Here is a 21815-nt window from a genome sequence, read left to right as displayed (position 1 = left end):
ACATTACTGCTTTTAGTCATCTACTCTAAAGTCTGAACACTGGTATCATTGTGAGGCAGCAGTGTCCTGCCTTCATGCAGATCAACTTGTAAACCATTAAAATTTTCAGCTTATTGTATTTTGGTAAAGAATATATTCAGTGAGTTTATCAAATATCCTTCAGGATACCAAGTCCATCGCAGGGCTGGCTTTGGCAGTAAGAGTGTCAGCCATCTGATTTTATCCTGCCACTGCACATTGCTCAGAGCCCTGAGATATAATGTGTTACACTCCTGCCCTGAAAACATGCCAGCAAGGAACTGGCTTTTCAATTTCTGTGATCTTTTGCAGGGGGGAATGAAAGCAGAGATGTAGCTGATACAGATTCTCTCCAGAATGTTCTTGAGCAGTTCGTCCAGTTCTACAAATTTGAGAATGGAGCACATAATAAAAATGTATGGAAGGAAGATGCAGTTAAGCAATTTCTGAAAGTGCTGTCTTCTGTGAAAGGTACAGCAAGTTCCCATTTCTCCCCTTCACAAAACTTAATTGTTGTGAGAAACATGAGAAACATACAGTTTTTGCTCTCTAACTTTTCCTTCCTTTCCCTGTTTCTGCAACTGATGTTACCGGAGATGTGCTTTTACTTACATTTACTGTTGTGTTTTGCACTGAAATCCACCAGAACATGCACAGAATTTCAGTATGATGAATCAAAATGTTCCAACTTATTTGGCTGTCATCATCAGGACAAAAAGATGCAAGTGTTGCATTTTTCTGTTCTGTAATGGGTTCATTATCCTGCAATTAGCCTACGGTGAGAGTGATTTTATTGTGTGGTTTAAGTGAGTTATGTTGTCTTGACTGTCTTGCAGAAATCCCTGAAGGGGTGGTTTGCAACATCTCCCATGCCTGTGCCAACAGCTTCGTAAAACAGTTGCTGGAGAAGCAAATGTGGCAGAGAGTTTTGCTGCTGCTGACAGGGAAAGCCAGTGGGGAAGAGCTGTCGGGGGGAGGACTCTTCAAAAACTGCGATCTTTCAGACGTGGACATCGGCAATGTTATCCAGCAGTGTGACAGATGGGACAAGCAAGAGAACCTCATAAGATGCTTGATCGAACGAGGAGGTGAAAAACTACGCAATATTGATGTGTTCTAATAGATCTGATATTTTATTTGGCACCAGAAACACCAATGCACCTGTTTTGTGGCTCTGTATAAATGCGGCAGCTGGTTGGAGAGTGGTCCATTGGCTGCATCCACTGTGACAAATATAGTGAAGCTCACACTTCTGAGGAGAAGGATCTAGGGGTCCTGGTGGATAGTAAACTATCCCTGAGCCAGCAATGTGCCCTTGTGGCCAAGAGGCCAGTGGGATCCTGGGCTGCGTAGGGAAGAGTGTGTCCAGGAGGCGGGGGGAGGTCATCTTCCCCCTCTGCTCTGCACTGGGGAGGCCACAACTGGAATCCTGCCTCCAGTGCTGGGCTCCCCAGTTCCAGAGAGACAGGGAACTGCTGGAGAGAGTCCAGCGTAGGGCAACAGAGATGATGGAGGGGTTGGAGCATCTCCCTGATGAGGAAAGGCTGAGAGAGCTGGGGCTCTTGAGCCTGGAGAAGAGAAGGCTGAGGGGAGACCTTCTTCATGCTTCCAAGGATCTAAAGGGTGGGTGGAAGGAGGATGGAGCCGGACTCTTTTCAGGGGTTCCCAGTGACAGGACGAGGGGCAACGGGCACAAGCTGGACCATGGGAAGTTCCACTCCAGTGTGAGGAAGAACTTGTTTGGGGTGAGGGTGGCAGAGCCCTGGCAGAGGCTGCCCAGGGAGGGTGTGGAGTCTCCTTCTCTGGAGATCTTCAAGCCCCACCTGGATGGGATCCTGAGTGGTGTGCTCTGGGAGTTGGACTACATGATCTCTAGAAGGTCCCTTCCAACTCCCGCAATTCCGCGATTCCATAAGGCTACATGGGGTTAGAAGATGTTTTCAAATGAAATTTGGCCGCCAGGGTTGGTAAAGGTAAAAGACCAAAGATTTTTGTTGCTCCTTGGCCTGTAGTTTCTTTGGTTTTTAATTTCTTTGTCACCAGCCACATTATTATCTTGGGCTCAGCCTGTTGTTAGGTTACAAGTAGTTGACTACTGCAGTGATTTCAAAGGTCTGACCAGATGTCTGTCTTTTTTTCGGCTAGTGCAGACATCATCATTTTTCTTGCTTTGCATGAGATTTATTCCTAGGATTTCTCTGGCATTTTTCATTTTGTCTTATAACTTGATCTTAGCTACAAACTACGGACGCACAGTCCTGCTTCAGCCTTCTGAGTGCCAGAGGTGCAGGGAGGCTGCTTGTTTCAGACAGTGACTGACCTCCTTGAAGAAGATGTGGTCTGGCCTTTCTGTCCTGTCACAGCAGGCAGACTAGTTGCTCAGCTTAATAGAAGATCACAGGACACTCTGAAGATTTTCTTAATTAATAACTCTCTAACAGATGTACATTTAACATGTAAAAAGCTGATGGAGAAAAAAGCTCAGTAATCAGCATGTGCCTTCATCTGTTTAGAATTTTCTGTCGTTTGTAGATCTGGCATATCAGATTTAACCCCTTGTATTTTCGTGTCCTTCACACCAGCTCTGCCAGATGGGATTGGAACCAGCTCTGAAATACCGCTGCAAATCTGCCTCCAAAAGAATTACTTTGAACTGGCATATTTGCTGCTCACCAAAGGTGCCGATCCTCGAAATGTCTCCGTTGCACCAGGAGATAGTCCTTTGCATGCTGCGGTTTCCATCTGTTTAAATAATAAAGGTAAGGCTTTTGTGGGCTTTGGAGGCCTCTAGCCAGATGTGCACCGTTCGTTTTCGCAGCAACTGTTCAAAACAACCCCATTTCTTACCTGTCCAGCCCACTGCCCCTTCTGCTGTCTACTCATGTGAGAAGAGCAGATCATGATGTTTGACTGTGTCTCAGCCCCAAAATCTGCAGGCCAGAAGATGCCCCCCAGTCTTTGTTAAGCTGATGTGCTCTCCTTTGTGGTTGCAGTGGCTGGGACTATGAGGAGACTTAATGGCAGCTCAGGTGACCCGAGGGAGTTAAACAGCTGTAACATCTCTGTCAGTTACTGTTTTGTGAACATATTCTTGTTTAATCAACCTGATTTAGAAAGGAAGGCTCTTCTCTGAAACCCTGTGAAATGTGCACTGGGTGGGAAAGAAGTAAATGGGAAGGATCTGGAAAGAAACAGAGGTAAAGGCAGAGCAATAGCAGCAGACTTTGAAGGAAATCCTACAGAGATGCGGGAAATGTGTTTCCCAGTTTTTTTCCCGTTGAAAATCAAGCTTAAGCTTTGTTCACAGAAGTGAGATAGCTGTAAGAAATTAAGATAGACTATCAAATTAAGCCCCAGAGTCAGGATTGATTTTAAATTAACAAAAAATGCATTTTTGAGCTGAAGGATTAAAATAATTAAAAATACTGAATTTATTCATTTTTAAAGCAAAAAAAAAAATTATTTAATAGCTTTAAAGAGATTAAAAGCATAGATACTGCCAACTGTAAATTTTAAATCAAAAGATTAAGAAGTCCAATGACAATGTCTTCTCTTAAGTATTTTTCACTGTGTAAAGTTTGTAAGGTGGAATTTCTTTACAATTATTTTGGCGTGTCATTATTTTTACAGTTAGGAAAGAAATGTTTCACACGCATTATCTGGATTAAATCCAGAAAACTGTAGAACTTTTTCTTTCCCTCCTCCTTTCCCTCCTCCTTTCCCTCCTCCTTTCCCTCCTCCTTTCCCTCCTCCTTTCCCTCCTCCTTTCCCTCCTCCTTTCCCTCCTCCTTTTCATTTTTCTCTTTCTTTTCCCCAGGGGGGTATTGGACTAACCTTACTTTGTAGGAAATTGCTTTAGGGACCTCAGATATCAGGAAATAGTTGGGATTTGCCACAGATGATTTTAGAAAACCAAAGCTCTCTGCAGCAGAACACTTCAGGTTGGCATATTAAAGTGAACCAAGTGACTCCAGAGCAGTACCCAGAACTTCTGCTTGGTCCAGATGACCAGAGTCACCAGCCTACCCTGGGTAGCAATCAGGGCTGATGTTGGAAGATGAACAAATCTGCCTGCACCCAGAGGTTAAAAAAGGAATGAAATTGGCTGATGTTACAGGAACAATTGCAGCACTAGGGATTTCTAAAGCTTTGCTGCTGTTGTGTTGATTTCCCTCAATGTTAGAAAAGCTCAGTTTTGAGCCATTTCAAATAAGCATGTTTTACAAACATGAAACGTAGATTATTTTTTCTTTTGAAACCAAATTTTCATTTAATAGCTGCAGAATAAAAAAAAGTATTAAAAACTGTTGGCTTTACAAGCAGCCTTGTAAAGCAAATGATTTTTTATTGTACTTGTTCTCTTCCTTTCAGGTGGTACTGGTTTAAATATCCTGAACTATCTACTTGATCTCTTTGCTTCAAGACCTTCTGACTTCCCCTATCTTAATCCAAATGTGCAAGATGAGGATGGAAATACAGTGATGCATGTTGTTTTTCAGAGAGGGTTTTCGAAACAGGCTAAGAAAATAATGGAGTCGCTGGCAAAATTTGATGTTAACTTTAATATAAAAAACAAACATGGAAGAGATGTGAGGCATAGAATTAAAAAAAATGACCCACTGCTACTTGCCTGGAATAATGCTGCACTGGAGAAAAAAAAGTACCGGCAGGATATAGCAGGGCAGTCGGTTAAAACATCAAAACCCATTCCAGCCTCTGAGATTCCCCAGCCAAAGAGCACAGGGCGTTCTGCATCTGCGTCCTCATTAAAGGCTCCATCTGGCAACGCAGCACAGGATGATTTAAAAGCTTCATGTTCTGTAAAGACAAAAAAAGGTCAGCTGGCAAAGCAAGAAACAGAAAGCATAAATAGCCCATTAACGTTGCGAGAAACTTTAGTGCAGGCAATCACAGCTTTAATTCAGCAATTGAAATTGGGTGACACTCTGAGAAAGGATCACCCTCTGGTACAAAAGCCATCTTCAGCCCGGATTAATTTGGAAGAGGGAAGAAGCGAGTCCTCGCAACCTTGTGGGAGCACCTCTTACCCTGAAAGAAAAGGGGATGATTGGGAGAAAAAGAAGAGAGCAGCGGAATTTAGTATGGCCCTGCCTAATGGAGAGAAGGAAGAACCAGAGGAAGAGAAGGGGAAGATTCTGGATATTGAGGCATATGTGCAGGAGTTTGATAACATGACCTGGGAAATAGAGTGCACTCCTGAAATGCTGAAGACGTTGGGCAGCAAAGCTGTGCCTCATTACCTGAAAACTAAAACTATAGAGACAATTAAGCGGCTTGGCAACGGGGAATGGACTAGGGGCCTTCAGAAGCCACTGAAAAACTTGAAAGCCAATATCCAGCTGTATGAAGCCAAGTTGGGCAAGGGTGCAAGAATGCTATGGGAACTTGCGATTGACTTTTCTCCTCGTTGCAGCGAGAGTGCGGAAAAAATTATGGAGACGGAACAGGCAAAAAGTCTTCCAGAAAAATCGGGTAGAGTTTATACAGAAATAATCAGAATTTGGGCCATTGTTCTCGACCACTGCAAGCTGGACCGTGTCTTAGATAATATATGTATTTCTTACAATCGGGGTTTATCCTGCATCTTGAGGAAAAAGCTAAAGGGCATAAACGAAGGGCATCAGAACCACAGTGTGACAACGGAGAAGCGCGTTCCACGTTGTTACGTTGAAGACCTAGAGGCAGGAAAATCAAAAGAACGTCCCATACCTGAGTATTTCCCTCCAGCCAGTGCAGCAGAATTAGAATACAATATCATGAAATTTCACAGCTTCAGTACTAACATGGCGCTTAACATTATAAATGATGTCCATTCTTCTGTTGAATACCCTTTCCGAGTTGGGGAGTTGGAGTATGCAGTAATTGACCTCAATCCAAAGCCCATGGAACCAATCATTTTAATTGGGCGAAGTGGGACGGGGAAGACAACTTGCTGCTTGTACAGGCTTTGGAAGAAATTCTATTCATACTGGGAAAAATCCACCTTGGCGAATGGTCCTCTGCTGGAGAGGCAAACGTGGCAGCAAAGACAGTGCAGTGAGGTTGAAAAAGCAAGGTTGGAGGAGGAAGAGAGTGAACTGAACCAGGACAGTGGTGATTCGAGTGAGGAGCAGGTGAGTGATGATCAAGAGCAGGGCAGCGAGGATGAAGAGGTTCCTGTGGGCACAGCCAGTGCAGAAGCCAATTTATGTCATGACCATAAAGAAGACCAAAGGCAGATTAGCGCAGAAGCATCAAACCAGCTGGAGCATCTGCACCAGATTTTCGTGACCAAAAATCCTGTCTTGTGCCAAGAAGTTCAGAAGAATTTCATTGAACTTAGCAAGTCTTCCAAGGTAACCAGTCACTTCAAGCCTCTGGAGCCAAATGTTCACAAGCTACAAGACATTAAAGACGAAAATTTTCCGCTGTTTGTCACCTCCAAGCAGTTGTTGCTGTTACTGGATGCATCCATGCCTGACCCCTTTTTTCTGAGAAATGAAGATGGAAGTCTTAAAAGAACCATTGTTGGTTGGAGTCCTCAGGAAGACTTGGTTGTACCAAATTGGCAAGATGAGGATGAAGAAGGTAATGTTGAAGCAGAACGTGGTGATGATGAAGGAACTGCAGATGTATATTCTAGGGAAAGTGATCCTCGGACTTTTGTGACTTACAATGTATTTGCAAATGAAATATGGCCAAAAATGATAAAAGGTAAAAGCATGTACAATCCAGCACTGGTTTGGAAAGAAATAAAATCATTTCTGAAAGGCTCTTTCGAGGCACTGAGTTGCTTTGGGGGTGAACTTACTGAGGAGCAGTACAAAAAGCTAGGCCGAAAGAGATCACCGAACTTCACAGAAGACAGGAGTGAAATCTATCACCTCTTTTGTCATTATCAGCAGATACGATCTCAGAGAGGTTACTTTGATGAAGAAGATTTGCTGTATAATTTATCTCAAAGACTCTCAAAGCTCGGGGAGCTGCCGTGGTCCATCCATGAGTTTTATGGTGATGAGATACAGGATTTCACCCAAGCTGAGCTAGCGCTGTTAATGAAATGCATCAATGACCCTAATGCCATGTTCCTAACTGGTGACACTGCCCAGAGCATAATGAAAGGAGTTGCTTTTCGTTTTAGTGATCTGAGGTCCCTGTTTCATTACGCAAGCAAGAACTCCATGAACAAGAAGCAGCGTGTTAGGAAACCAAAAAGGATATATCAGTTGTACCAGAACTACAGGTCCCATTCAGGTAAAGTATCAAATTTATTTATGATCTGAGCCTCTGTGCTTCATGTGTCACTAATGTTTTCTACTGGCCAATTCAAAAGCATCATTAAGAGGCCTGTTTTGGTTTTTTTTTAAGAGATCAGATGGTCAGCATTTTCCTGACATGCAGATTTTGTATATTGACATCTCAACTGGAAAACCAAGAATGAACATTGTTTAAATTGTCGATTTTTGAACACTCACACTTTACTGCATGTTTTGAATTTACTTTATTTGAAGGAAAACGAATTATCACACCCGTTTATGTTGTCTCATCCCCAACTCGCCAGACTTTGCAGCGTGCTACTTCTGCTTTTCTAATTTGTTTCTCGTTTATGACCTTCGTTTTGTGAGGGTGCTGCTGAGCCTTTGTAGCACACTTTCTGATCCTTACAGGCCCAAGAATGAGGTCCAACTCAAAATGTCCATACAGTGGACCTTTCAGCTTCTCTCTTCTCTGACTAGTGTTTTTGTCGTGGTATTTCTTGATTTCAGAATTCTAACAGAATCTTTTAAGTGTGTTTGTGAAAGAGAATGAGACAGTCAGTCTGAAGTTTAAAATCTGTATTCTGCTTATTACAGGTATTCTCCATTTAGCATCTGGAGTGGTTGATTTGCTTCAGCATTATTTCCCAGAATCTTTTGATCGGCTTCCTAAGGACCGCGGTCTCTTTGATGGACCAAAACCTACAGTCTTGGAGTCCTGCAGTGTTAGTGACCTAGCAATTCTGCTGAGGGGCAACAAAAGGAAAACACAACCCATTGAATTTGGAGCACATCAGGTTTGCATTTCTTAGGTATACCGCTTTTTGCAGATTCTTCCAGCTCTGGTTGCTAAATCGTCATTCTGTATGGACTGCCCACAACTTTCTTTTTTAAGCCCTTGTATCTCACTGATGAATTATGCTTTTTAAACTTAGAAATCTTTATTGCGTTGGTTTCTGATTCTTCTTAATATATGTCTGGGTCTTTCTGTTCTTTTTTGTATCAGGTGTCGCCTGTCCCGTTCCTTTCTAACACCAAATTTTCTTACACTAGATAGACAAGTGTCTGCACACACCATGCATTTGCCAGTCTTCTAGTGGCAGCTTTGAGATCTTTTTTGCAGAGTGTGCTGGAATGTCTGTGTTAAATGTTGTCTGGTTTTGAGGAGGCTCTTGTAGTATTGTGATTTGTATGCATTATCATCTTTGTATGCTTTCTCTATGCAGCTGTTATCTTTTTTTTTTTTTTCCTTCCTAATATGTTGTTTTTATTCATGTATTTTATGACAGGTGGTATTAGTGGCAAATGAAACTGCAAAGGAGAAGATACCCGAGGAACTTAGTTTAGCGCTTGTACTGACAGTTTATGAAGCAAAGGGCTTGGAATTTGATGATGTACTCCTTTACAACTTTTTCACAGACTCAGAGGTATTTATTTCTTATCGATTTTCTGCATTTTTTCTTACATTTTGATTTTTACATGTGGTCTATTTGACTTTGCAGCCGGGGAAGGATTCCCTGTTTCCTCTGAACATGGGTGGTTTCATCACAGTAGAAAACAGGGGTCGTGGGTTTATGGATTGAAGACCGTCTTCCTTAGTGCTGCGTTTGCCTTGGTTGGCTGTTGCCATTTAAGGGAGGGCCTTGGGGTTTACGTGGCAGTACACACACACACACACACACACACTTCTGCATACCAAAACTATTCTGCTAACTTAACAGCAAGTCCCTGCTGGCTGCGCCCTGCTCAGGTCAGAGCAGTTGGCGGAGGGACACTTCATCACCCTGTCATACAAAGAGTATGGAGTATGTAATGGAGTTTTGGTTCCCAAAAAAGCACCTCAGACTGTCACCACAAAATTATAAAACAATTATGTTTAGAATCGAATAGTGTGTGTGTGTGTGTGTTCAGAGGGGAGAGGGGAGCATTCTCTGTAGCCATCCACAGCTTAGCTCCAGAAAACGTTCTGGTCCATGAGCTAGCACACCAAAAAAATTGCACTGGACTTGAAATCAGCCCCAAACAAAAGGAAACAGAGTGATTTCTTTTTTTTTTTTTTTTTAATTGAAAGTTTAGTAAACAATGTCTAGAATCAAATAGTGTGTGCGTGTGGTTGGCATAGAGTGGGGAGGAGTAGCCATCCACAGCATAGCTCCAGAAAACACTTTCTAGTCTAGCTCAGGAGTTGTTAGGAAACTTGGGAAGGTCTCACAGTCTATAGCAGAGACCATCATCTGTAGAATGGCTTCAGAAAAAGAAGTCTCCTTTTCATGGAGGTACTGTGGTTTGTATTTCTTAGGTACTCCCTTTGTACTTCTCTGGAAAGCTCAGATCCTTTCTCTCCAGGGTTTCCTGTAACTCTGCACCTGGCAGGGATCCTGTTCTTGAAGCTCCTTGCAAAGAGCTATCAAGGACAGCATCCTTGCTGTTGTTGCTGGAGGATCACTGAGCACTTCTTCCCACCCACCCCTTGCCCCCAGCCAGACAGTAGTAGGTGGCATCCTCTCTGAAGATGCCTGCAGAGACTCAAGAATGTCCACAACTGAGTTGCTCTGCAATTAAAAATAGAATCATAGAATCATTGAGGTTGGAAGAGACCCTTGGGATCATCGAGTCCAACCATCTACCCTACTCTACAAAGTCCTCCCCTACACCATATCCCTCAGTACCGCATCTAAACGTCCTCTAGCCCTCAAAATGGTGGTTTCCAGTAGATGAAAACCACAGATAAACTGAGGGCAACTTATTGGTGGCTCTTCATAGAGGTTAGTGGACATTACATGGTAAGAGTAGAGGGAAGGAGCTTGAGGTAAATGGTGTTGAATCTGGCTTACTGAGATTTGGGGAGAGAACGATAGTGGCTGTCATGGCAGATTTCTCAAAGTTTATTTTGGTTTTGGCGATGCAAGTTGTACTTAGAAAAGCAGTGAACCGTTCATCAGAATTTAGCAGAATCAGTTTAAGAGCTGAGCTCTATATAGAGCATTTTAACTCAGCTAAACTAATGTGTGTCAGGCCTGGAGAACTGTTTTCATACAATCCTTCCCTTTTCCTGTGAGTCAGGAGTAATTGAGTTGATTTGAGCAGCTAAACAAGGAGGCAAAAAAGCAGCTCAGCCGGGGGTTTCCTAGTTTTGAAAAGCTGAACTTGAGAACTGTTGGAAACACAGCAAATCTGTTGAGTTTTCCTTTTACTGGGCTTGAAAAGGATATTTGAAATGAGTCTTGTTTCAAGAAGGAGTTCGAATGAAGAATCAAAGAGGAAAAAAACCCAAACCTCCAAACCCAGCAAGCTGTTGTCCAAACCAATACCATTAGCTGGTTGTCATCTTGTAATCCATGATAGACTTAGGAATGTTTTGGTTGGTGAATTATTGCAATCTTAACTTCAAAATACATTTTGCAAGAAAGATTTCCTGCATTTTTTTCCCCCATAGGAAGACAGTTAACTGGTTTCAGTTTGCTTAATGCTCTGAACTATATATATATATATGTAAAACTATTTCAGACTTATTACAAGTATTTATCATTTTGTGCCAGAAACTTGGCACTATGTAATCAGATTTCAATTAAATACCTAAAAGGGGAAAAAATGAACATAACTTAATATACTTACAATTTTCTAGGTTGTTAGTTTTGTGGGATTTCAGGAACCTGCAGAAAGGTGTGATCAGGAGCTGGCATTTGTTCCATGGCACGAGAGTGCAAAACACTGGTCTCCTGCCAGACTTAACATAAATTTAAGCATGTCTGTGCATGTTTGTAGACACTTGTAACATGTCCCTGTGTCAAAAGTCCAATATCCTCTGACTCGACCTTTTTAGATATTATAGAATCATAGAATCTTTTGAGTTGGAATGGACCTTAAAGACCATCCAGTTCCAACCCCCTGCCCTGGTTGCTCCAAGCCCCATCCAGCCTGGCCTTGAACCCCTCCAGGGATGGGGCAGCCACAGCTTCTCTGGGCAACCTGTTCCAGTGTCTCACCACCCTCAAGGTAAAGAATTTCTTCCTAATATCTAATCTAAATCTCCATGCTTATTTTTTTAACTCATCTCTGAGCCTTCTTCCAAGCTGGTGTGTTGGCAGGTGCTGTTCCACTCCCTGGCTCAGACCAGCAGTAGTGAATACTCGTGTTGCACACTGAGCTTAATACGTTCATCGTATTAAACCTGTGAGGGTGAGAATATATGCCTGTATGGGATACCTGTGGGTCCGTCTCCATGGCTTCAACCCCTTGGTTTTGTCCATGGGCTCCACCACATTGTGGTTTACCACAAGCACTGGTGATGAATCACGTGCCAACGATGATGTCCCAAATCTCCTTCTTGTTATTCCACTGCCTTTTCCTGCCAAGGTGAATTATCTGGTCCCTGTTCAGAGTAGTGCCTTGTCAGTGCACCAGCTAAAGGAAAGCAGCCACTTGCCTCCATTTGTCTGGGTCCTCCTTGCTCCAAGCCTCCTTGGTGCTACAGTGGCAAGGAGGTTGGTGAGTTGGGGACCATCTTGTCTGCAACTCACCGAGCTTGTCAGTCTTGTATTGTGAAGGAGATGTGGCAGCTGCCCATCCTGCCCTAAAGGCTAAGATCTATCCAACATGTCTTAGGCAGAGGATTTTAGCAACTTGTGAGGGTTATCATGCTGCCATTTACCTTTCACCCTGCCCTGGGCAGTGTGTCTGTCTGCTGCGGTATTGGGGTTTGTAGGAGAATCCCTGGCTCTAGGACTAAACCCTGAGCCTTGTCCATGGTGAGGGTAACCTGATTTCCTCCTTTTCCCCATACAAGGGCCATCTATTGTAGGGATATATCTTCAAGTTCAGCTGAAAATGTATGGTCCAACCAAGGAGGTTTTCATGTTTAATATCGAATTTACTTATTTGATATATTAGATGTTGCAGATGGTTTGGGTTTAGAAGAGCGTTCCTGAAATCACAAGAAAAGCATAATACAGCAATGGCAACATACAACAGAATCACAATACAAATGTGACTCCCATTAGTGGTCCTGTGTGCTCCTCCACCATTGTGGTGCTGGGCCTCCCCAGTCCCTAGGAGGTAGTACATAGCTTGAAGCCAGCTCAAGCCCATTGCCCTCTTCCAGGTTTGTTCTGTTTGTTGCTCAGTTTTTACACGCTCTGGGCCAAGCCATGTTTTCACTTCCCCATGTTGGTCTGGCTGGCTCAGGAGTGGATCACTCTCCGCCGGCTCCTTCAAAGAAGGTTGTTTATTCAGCCTGATGACTGCCTGGTACAGCCATGTATCTCAAACAAAGGTTCCCCTCCAGTACCACTTGTATTGAGATGAAGTGCAGCTTTCTTGATGAAAAGTGACAGTCATTCTTTACATTCTTCCCTGAGATAATTTCGTTTCACTGAATTTCACTGAATTTTAGAGTTGGAAGGGACCATAGAGATCATCTAGTCCAACTCCCCTGCTGAAGCAGGATTGCCTAGAGCTAGAGCATGTTACCACCCATCTCTTCTGAGCCTTCTTCAGTTGGTCAATGACAGCAGATGACCTTATCTTTTGCATTTGTGGGCAGTAGCGATTGCTGCCTGCAAGTAAACCTCATTCTCTTGTCATTTTAGGCTAGCAAAGAATGGAAGATCATTTCTTCTTATGCTCCTGATTCGGATGTGCAAGTAGGAAACAAGTTGCTAATTGAAATGCCTTTAGAGGATGGTACTGGTATGCAGAAAAGAACTCCTTTTAATATAGAAATGTACAAGGTGAGTTTTTTGTAACATTGGGAATAGGAAGGGTGAACTAAATTCTTAAATCTTGGAAGCAGGGAAATTTCTTCAAGAAATCCTTTCAGCCTGTAGTTCTGTGTTTAGCGAGGTTGCTTTATGTTTTTGGTAGTTCACGGTTGTATAATGTAAGCTTGATTTTTGAAAGATAAGAGTTTTTTGTGAATTTAATTGGGTAAGAGAACAAAAACTACGTGTAATAGGCTTTTAGGTATATTTACAGAACAGCTGTGGTTAAAGCAAAAAGCAGATCAGCCTGTCAATAATTGTTATTAATTTAGGCTGGTTTTAGATTGGTGTCACTACCTTAAAATTAAGGAAATTTCTTAGAATCTAGGGAGTCAGATATTTTCAGGATTTTATGGTAAAAAATGAATAATTATATATGCAAGTGATTAGAAGGAAAATGAACTGTCACAGCTGCAGCTGCTGGATTTGCTGTAGCAGTAGTTGCATGCAAATTAGCTGGGCAATGGCTTATGGGATTGAAAAATCACATATTTAGCATTTAGACTCGCTTACCTAAAGAAACTTTTTTATTTGTTATTTGTTCTGTATATATTCTCTGTTTTCTTATAACTGCAAAGTATTTTTCTTTCTAACGCTGTAGCTCATCTGACATTAATTTTATTTTATTTTGGTGTGTTGCCTTTGTGTTGGTTATTTTTGTTCTGCTTCAGATGCTGAATGGAGAACTAAAGCAATTGTATACTGCTATCACAAGAGCCAGGGTCAATCTTTGGATTTTTGATGAAGACAGTGATAAACGGGCTCCAGCTTTCAAGTATTTCATCAAAAGAGAATTAGTTCAGGTTGTCAAAGCAGATGAAAAGAAAGGTAAAGTTATCCTAAATCTTCCTTAAAAGACTATGACACCGGACAGCCTACTCATGCTGTCTTGCTCTTAAGGCATACATATTCATAATTACCCTTCCAAATTTCCACTGATTTCAGTGGCTCTTACCTCTTCTGGCTGTAAAGATCAGTTGTGTACATTAATACGTAACTTCGTTGCTAATTCATTACTATAATTTTCCCTGCAGAGTAATGAAGGCTGTTCACAGGAAACCACCCCAGCTATAAGAAATTTTTAAAAGGAAAGAATTTCATTTCTATAAAGACAGTGGATTTACTCAAAGTTTTGTCCAAAAAACAAGCATGATTTTTAAACCAAACTCAACTTGTTGATTTGCAGTGCTGATTGAGAGAGATGAAAAGTATTTAGCTCATAGTTACCATTACTGGTAACCAGTTACCATTACTGGTGTGAGCACAAGTTATAGAGTCTGGAACATTATGAGATGTTAAAGCTTAGTTTTGGTACATTGTAAGTGATTTCTGTGGTTTGTCCATTTTTACATAAAATGATTACGCTTAACCTTCTAGACTTAGATGACAGCATGTTTGCTAAAACTTCAACTCCAGAAGAATGGATTGCACAGGGAGACTACTATGCCAAACATCAGTTCTGGGAGGTAAGAGTGTACCTTTATCTGAAATAAGGATTCTTGTCTATTCTGAAACCTTTTTTTTTTGGCTTTGCATCTGTAAAATTATCTGTAAACCTTCAGTTTTTCTGTTGCAGTGTATCATAGTTTGTGGTTTGTAGTTGTGTAGGTTGTGTAGGTGTTTGCAGGTTACTAAGACTCAGAAAAATGTCTAGGTTGGAAGGGAACTTTAAGATCATCTAGTCCAACCATCAACCCAACTCTGATCAAAACCATCACTAAACCATGTCTCTTAAGTACTAGGTCAACCCAGCTTTTAAATACCTCCAGGGATGGAGCCTCAACCACTGCCCTGGGCAGCCCAGTCCAAGGATTAAGAACCCTTTCCATGGAAACATTTTTCCTAATCTCCAATCTGAACCTCCCCTGGCACAACTTGAGGCCATTTCCTCTTGTCCCATGGCCTGGGACTTGGGAGAAGAGACCGACCCCCCCTGGCTACACCCTCCTTTCAGGGAGTTGGAGAGAGCCAGAAGGTCTCCCCTCAGCCTCCTTTTCTCCAGGCTCAACACCCCCAGCTCCCTCAGCCTCTCCTCACAAGACTTGTGCTCCAGACCCCTCACCAGCTCCCTTGCCCTTCTCTGGACCCGCTCCAGCCCCTCAAGGTCTTTCTTGTGGGAAGGGGCCCAAAACTGGACACAGCCCTCAAGGTGCGGCCTCCCCATTGCCAAGTCCAGGGGGACCATCACCTCCCTGTTCCTGACACAGGCCAGGATGCTGGTGGCCTTCTTGGCCACCTGGGCACACTGCTGGCTCATCTTCAGCCCACAGGCGACCAACACCCCCAGGTCCTTTTCTGCCAGGCAGCTCCAGCCACTCTGCCCCAGCCTGTAAACGACTTCTAAGAAGTGAGCAGGGAGAGCAAGCCTATTGTCTAATCTTAAATTCACTACTCCAAAATTTGCAGTCCAATAAGGGAAAAACATTTTAATGCACACAAATGAAAGGTGGTTGGAAAAAAAAACAATTACTAGCAATGACTGGAATCTGTGAATCTAAACCAATTGCCTGACAATATCATTACACATTATTGTTGGAAAATGAAAACATTTCTTGGAAGTGTATTGATCTGGGTGATGATCTCAGACCCCTTTTGGTTTTTTGGACAGCGATTAGGGATGGGTACAAAACACACATTAGGGAACAGCATGTAAGAACCAAGGGAGCACTAAGAAAACTGCAGAAAGAGTAGCAAAATGGTGGTTTTGTTCCTTTACTATTTAAAGAACATGGGGATTTTACGGTCTTTTATTTCCTAAATTGATAGCCAATACAATCCAGATACGGAATGACAATGAATGGAATGGAAGCTAAACCCAGCCTGGATGACACCACCAATGAATTACTCTACAAGGAGTTAAGGGCTGTCTCTAGATCAACTGCCCTTGTCCTTATGGGTGATTTTAATTTCCCAGACATCAATTGAGAATATCATACAGCGCAGACAAGCGGGTCCAGGAGATTTCTGGATCACGCTGAAGTTAGCTTCTTGGTGCAGGTACTAAGGGAGCTGACTAGGAAAGACGCCCTCCTAGATTTGGTGTTTGTCAACAGAGGGGGACTCACGGGCAAAGTGGTGGTTGGTGGCTGTCTTGATCACAGTGACCACGAAGTAAGAGTTTCAAATCATTTGCGGTAGGAGAAAAACTGCCAGCAAAACTTTGACCCTGGGTATGGGGAGAGCAGGTCTCCTGGGAATCTGCTTTTGAAGATCTTGGGGTTCACGAATGCTGATTGCTTTTTAAGAGCCATCTCTTTTAAGAGCGCAGGAGCAGACAATTCCAAAGTGTCAGAAGTCAAGCAAGTGGGGCAGAAGGCTCACTTGGCTGTGCAGGGATCTTGTTATAGAACTTATGGAGAAAAGAAAAGTGTATGGAAATTGGAGGCAAGAATAGGCAATATGGGAGGACTACAGAGAGAGACACTGGTTGCCACTGCAGGGAGAAAATTTGTGTGGCCAAAGCTTGATTAGAGTTCAAGCTGGCCAGCACTGTGAAGGACAACAAAAAGGGCTTTTTTAAATAGAACTAGAAAAGGAGGATCAGAGATAACATTGGGCAATTACTCGATGAGGTCAGTCACCTCACAAATAGGGATGTAGACAAAATGGAGGCGTTTAATGCCTTCTTCAATGTCTTTAATGATGGGCCATGGGACCTTCAGAGCACTGTGTTGGAAGACCTTGAATAGGGGGATGATTAAACTCCCAGCTGACTCTGAACCTGTTTGAGACTTGCTGCTCCAGCTGGATGTGCATAAGTCTATGGGGCTCCATGGGATTCCTTCCAGGGTACTGGAAGAGCTGGCCGATTTTATTGCAGGACTTCTCTCAATTATTTTTAACTGCCTTGGGAGTCTGCAGAGGTTGCAGTCCACTGGAAGATGGCAAATGTTGTTACAGTTTTCAAGAAGGGTAAAAAAACAAGACCCTGGTAATTTCAAGCCTAGTCTCAGTTCAGTGCCTGCTAAAATTAGGGAGAATGTTATTCTGGGAGTTACTGAAGAACACTTGAGGGACAATGCGGTCACTGATCATAGCCAACACAGGTTCACAAGGGGAAAGTCCTGCTTGACCAGTTAATTTCCTTTTAGGACAAGGTCACCCATCTAGTAGATCAAGGGAAACAAGTAAATGCAGTGGTTTTGGATTTTAGTAAAGCTTTTGATACTGTCTCTCACAGTATCCTTCTGGACAAAATGTCCAGCACACAGCTAGACAAATCCATAATAGATTGGGTGAGCGATTGGCTGACTGTTCAGGCTGAGAGAGTTATAGTAAATGGGGCTATATCAGGCTGGCAGTCACCAGTGGGGTTCCCCAGGGCTCAATTTTAGAGCCAGTGTTCTTTAGTGTTTTTAGAAATGGTCTGGAGGCAGGAATTGAATGTACATTAAGTAATTTTGCTGATGATACTAAATTAAGAGGCGCTGTTGAGGGTAGAGAGGGCTTACAGAGAGATCTGGATGGACCAGAGAGCTGAGCAATCACCAACCATATGAAATTTAACAAGAGCAAGTGGCAGATTCTGCACCCGCGTTGGGTTAATCCTGGTTATAGGTACAAACCTGGGGATGAGAGACTGGAGAGCGGCCCTGCTAAAGAGATCTGGGGGTTTGGGTTGGTGGCAAGGTGAGTATGGGTCAACAGTGTGCCCCGGCAGCAAAAAAAAAGCCAATGGTGTCCTGGGGTGCATCAAGCACAGCATAGGTAGCTAGTTGAGGGAGGTGATTGTCCCAGTCTACACTGCACTGGTGTGGCTCCACCTCAAGTTCTGTGTGCAGTTTTGGGCGCCTCAGTATAAGGTGTGTCCAGAGGAGGGCAACCAAGATGGTGAAACGTCTCAAGAGCAAGACTTGGAAGGAGTGGCTGAGGTCATTTAGTTTGTTCAGCTTGGAGAAGAGAAGGCTGAGGCGTCTAAATTGCAGTCTAAAACTTCCTCAAGGGGGGGGCAGCAGAGGGGTGGTCCTGATCTCATCTCTCTGGTGACCAGCGATAGGACACAAGGAAATGGAATGAAGCTTTGTCAGGGGAAGTTCATATTGGACATTAGGGAAAGGTTCTTCACCGGGAGGGTGGCCAGTCACTGGAAGAAGCTCCCCGTGGAAGAGGTCATGGCACCAAGCCTGTCAGAGTTCAAGGAGAGTCTGGACAACACTCTTAGTCATATGGTTTAGTTTTTGGTGGTCTTGTGAGGAGCAGGGAGTTGGACTTAACGATCCTTATGAGTCTCTTCCAACTTAAGATATCCTATGATTCTGTGTAATAAAATTTTGGATGCTTTTTTTGATCATGACAGAAGGAAAGCAATTATTTTTTTTGCTGATAGCAAACTATAATTTTTTGTATGGAAAATAGAAATTTATAACAAGGCAAAAATCAAAATAATCAGCTGCCACTATACACACAGTCTTTATCTCTCCTTGAACAAAACCACAACAGTTTCCTAAATGGGCAGAAAAATGTTTAGATAAAAAACACACAGCTGCAAAAATTTCATCTTGAAATCTGAAACGTATTAGCTATATTGTCTGCTGCTTTATTTTCTTTATAACCCTGATGTTTGCTTATCATTGCCACATTAAGAAGAAATTATCTGGTGAATTTGGCAGTTAGAAGAGTGGCTTGCAATGTGCGATTTCCCAGCAGAAGTAATTACTAAATTAATGGATAGAATCAAGAAATAATGGTGTTGCAGAGTGAGTGGGGTGATAATGAAGCAGACCTTGCTAGGAGCATTGTAACTCCCGCTGTTCCTCTTTAGCTTATCACAGAAAGGGCCTGCTGGGGTATAAGCATGAATAAATGTTTTTAACTTTGCACATATTGGTTTTCCTAACTTTTATTAATAGGATTTATGTGGTAGATGCCTGGTGACTTACCAGTTAATGGTTTAGGCCATCATTCAAATTGCATGTGCTGTTTGTTCTATGAGCCTACCAGGAATTTTGCTTTCACTACTTCCACGTAAAACATTGTAACTAAAATTCTAATCGTGAGAGTCCCACACGGGCCGGCTTCAAAGCATTTCTTTTTGTCCTAAAATATACTGCAGTGTTTTACCTTTTCCTTCTTCGTGTCTCCCTGCCAGTCTTTCTGTTTTCCATTACAGTGACTTTATAATTAAGTATTGCCTTTCTGTGATAAGCCATGGGCTGGATGCAGACATGTGAATGCTGTGTATGGTTTCACCCCAGGTGGCAGCCAAGTGTTACCAAAAGGGAGGAGCAGCTGAGAAGTCAAAACTGGCCCTGGCCCATGATGCTGTTCTCAAAGTGCACTCCAAGAAAAGCAGCCCCAGGTAAGGGTAGACACAGATGAGCAGGTGTCATTCTGCGGTGCCACACCTCATGGGTGCGTGCAGGGGGGGATTCACGGAATCACGGAGTTGTGGGAGTTCGAAGGAACCTTCTAGAGCCCATCCAGTCCAACTCCCCTGCCAAAGCAGGGTTGCCCAGAGCACATCACTCAGGAGCATCCAGGTGGGGCTTGAAGATCTCCAGAGAAGGGGACTCCACACCCTCCCTGGGCAGCCTCTGCCAGGGCTCTGCCCCCCTCACCCCAAACAAGTTCTTCCTCACATTGGAGTGGAACTTCCCATGGTCCAGCTTGTGCCCGTTGCCCCTCGTCCTGTCCCTGGGAACCCCTGAAAAGAGTCCGGCTCCATCCTCCTTCCACCCACCCTTTGGTTCCTTGGAAGCATGAATAAGGTCTCCCCTCAGCCTTCTCTTCTCCAGGCTCAAGAGTCCCAACTCTCATAGAGTCATAGAATCATAGAACTGTCTAGGTTGGAAGGGACCTTTAAGATCATCTAGTCCAACCATCAACCTAACCAAAAACAAACAAAACAACAAAAACCCCCACATTACTAAACCATGTCTCTAAGTACTATATCAACCCATCTTTTGAATATCTCCATACCTTCAGGGATGGTGCCTCAACCACCTCCCTGGGCAGCCCATTCCAAGGGAGGTGGTTGAGGCACCATCCCTGGAGGTATTCAAAAGACGGGTTGACCTAGTGCTTAGAGACATGGTTTAGTAATCTCTCAGCCTTTCCTCATAAGGGAGATGCTCCAATCCCTCCATCATCTCTGTTGCCCTACGCTGGACTCTCTCCAGCAGTTCCCTGTCTCTCTTGAACTGGGGAGCCCAGCACTGGAGGCAGGATTCCAGTTGTGGCCTCCCCAGTGCAGAGCAGAGGGGGAGAATGACCTCCCTCCACCTCCTGGCCACCGTGGTTGTGGGACTGGACTGGAGACATGGAAGAACAACACGGGTGAGGTGTCTTCACATCTTTGTCTGTGGGTCGCAAAGGAGATTTAAGAAATGGGAAAGTGTAGCACAGCTCCAGCGGGTTCTGGGGCTCCGTTCCCTTTGGGGGGTAGTGAAAGCACTTGTGTCCCACAGGCTGTCCCAACCGAATCTGGCCCTGGAAGGGACTTACTGGTTATGTGGCAGAAAAGCAGCTGCATTTGCATTATTTTAAGAGGCATTTTATTCTTAGATACAGATAGAAGAGCATATGCCATCAGCAGTGCTCAACTCCAGTTAATCCCACTGCATATTCACTTAACAAAGAAAAAGGAATGGTGTTGTATATCGGGGAAGAAAAGGGAGTTTTGAGGTAAAATTAGAGTCCATCTTAACTAAAGGAGCATAACTTGACCTGAAGCAAAGGGCAGTTTCAAAGGGACAGATTTTGAGATGTATCATTTAGTTTGTGCTGTCAGCTGGGCAAAATAGCTCAAGGGTTTGACAGAGGAGAAAGTTTGCAGTTTCCTGAAAAGGCTGAAGAAATGTTTGGGACTTGTCTCAGATAAGACAGAAATACCTTAATGTGGAGGACTCTAGACCTAAGTGAATTAATTCCTGTTCATGCTGGGTGGGCTGAAAACTAGCAGTGATAGTAGAGTGGGTAAGGAGTGACTAGAGCAGAGGAAGCTAGCACTGAAGGGAGAAGGGGAAAGGTCTGGAGAAATGTTATTACTGGAGTCAATCAAGGTTTTACCTTTTTTAATTACCTGTTTTATATTAGTGGCCCTGGTTTCAACCTGGTGGTAACCCCAGACAGCAACTAGAACCACGCAGCCGCTTGCTCACACTCCTCCTGCCCTTCCCCTCAAGAAGGATGGGGGGAAGAGAGGAAAAAAAGGAGGGGAAAGGGAGAAAAAAACCCATCATGGGTTGAGATAAAGACAGTTTACTAGAAGCAACAACAGAAAAGGAAAAATAACAACAACAACAATAATGAATGACACAGGTCACTATCACTGCCTGGTGACTTGCCACCATCCTGAGCACTGATCATGGATTCCCACCCCCTCACTAACCCCCATTTATCTACTGACTGTGACATCTATAGTATGGAATATTTGGTGGGCCATTCCATCCTTCTGTCTATGCCTCTGTGGGAAGCTGAAAAAAGTCCTTGAATAGTGTAAACATCACTTGGCAACAGCTAAACACAGTAGGTATTATTGACATTCCTTTCACAGCAATCACTAGAAAGAAAATCAACTCTTTCCCACCTGAAAGCAGGACACCTGGCTAGAAGTATAAAGACACTCACAAAATTTTGGGGTCATAGAAAATTTGTTGATGGGACTGAAAAAACTTTGTTTTGGATGGCTTTAAGCTGGGGTGCTTGTCAGCTGAATAAAATTTGAGGAGAAGAAATGGGATATATGGGGATATATTAAGTGTAACAATGGAGCTGTGAAAATGACATATTTTTTTTTTTTTTTTAGTAGAGGTATTAATGCCAGTGTAGAATGTGTAAGTAA

The 21815-nt window shown here is 43.3% G+C and overlaps 1 protein-coding gene across 1 annotated transcript in view; it reads left to right on the top strand.

The window, feature by feature from the left end:
* Positions 1 to 21815, top strand: part of TRANK1 (tetratricopeptide repeat and ankyrin repeat containing 1) — a 59957-nt gene that overhangs the window by 26948 nt on the left and 11194 nt on the right. The window contains exons 10-19 of the mRNA XM_014942284.1: positions 331 to 489; positions 855 to 1106; positions 2601 to 2777; positions 4390 to 7272; positions 7872 to 8071; positions 8564 to 8701; positions 12863 to 13003; positions 13705 to 13861; positions 14411 to 14499; positions 19228 to 19331. Of these exons, the coding sequence (XP_014797770.1) occupies positions 331 to 489; positions 855 to 1106; positions 2601 to 2777; positions 4390 to 7272; positions 7872 to 8071; positions 8564 to 8701; positions 12863 to 13003; positions 13705 to 13861; positions 14411 to 14499; positions 19228 to 19331 (4300 nt within the window). The remainder of the gene's footprint in view (positions 1 to 330; positions 490 to 854; positions 1107 to 2600; positions 2778 to 4389; positions 7273 to 7871; positions 8072 to 8563; positions 8702 to 12862; positions 13004 to 13704; positions 13862 to 14410; positions 14500 to 19227; positions 19332 to 21815) is intronic.

This window comes from Calidris pugnax, unplaced genomic scaffold (assembly GCF_001431845.1).
Source record: "Calidris pugnax isolate Ruff unplaced genomic scaffold, ASM143184v1 scaffold23, whole genome shotgun sequence".
NCBI classification, from domain to species: Eukaryota; Metazoa; Chordata; class Aves; order Charadriiformes; family Scolopacidae; genus Calidris; species Calidris pugnax.
The sequence above is the reverse complement of the archived record's forward strand: the minus strand, read 5'-3'. Positions and strand labels throughout refer to the sequence as shown.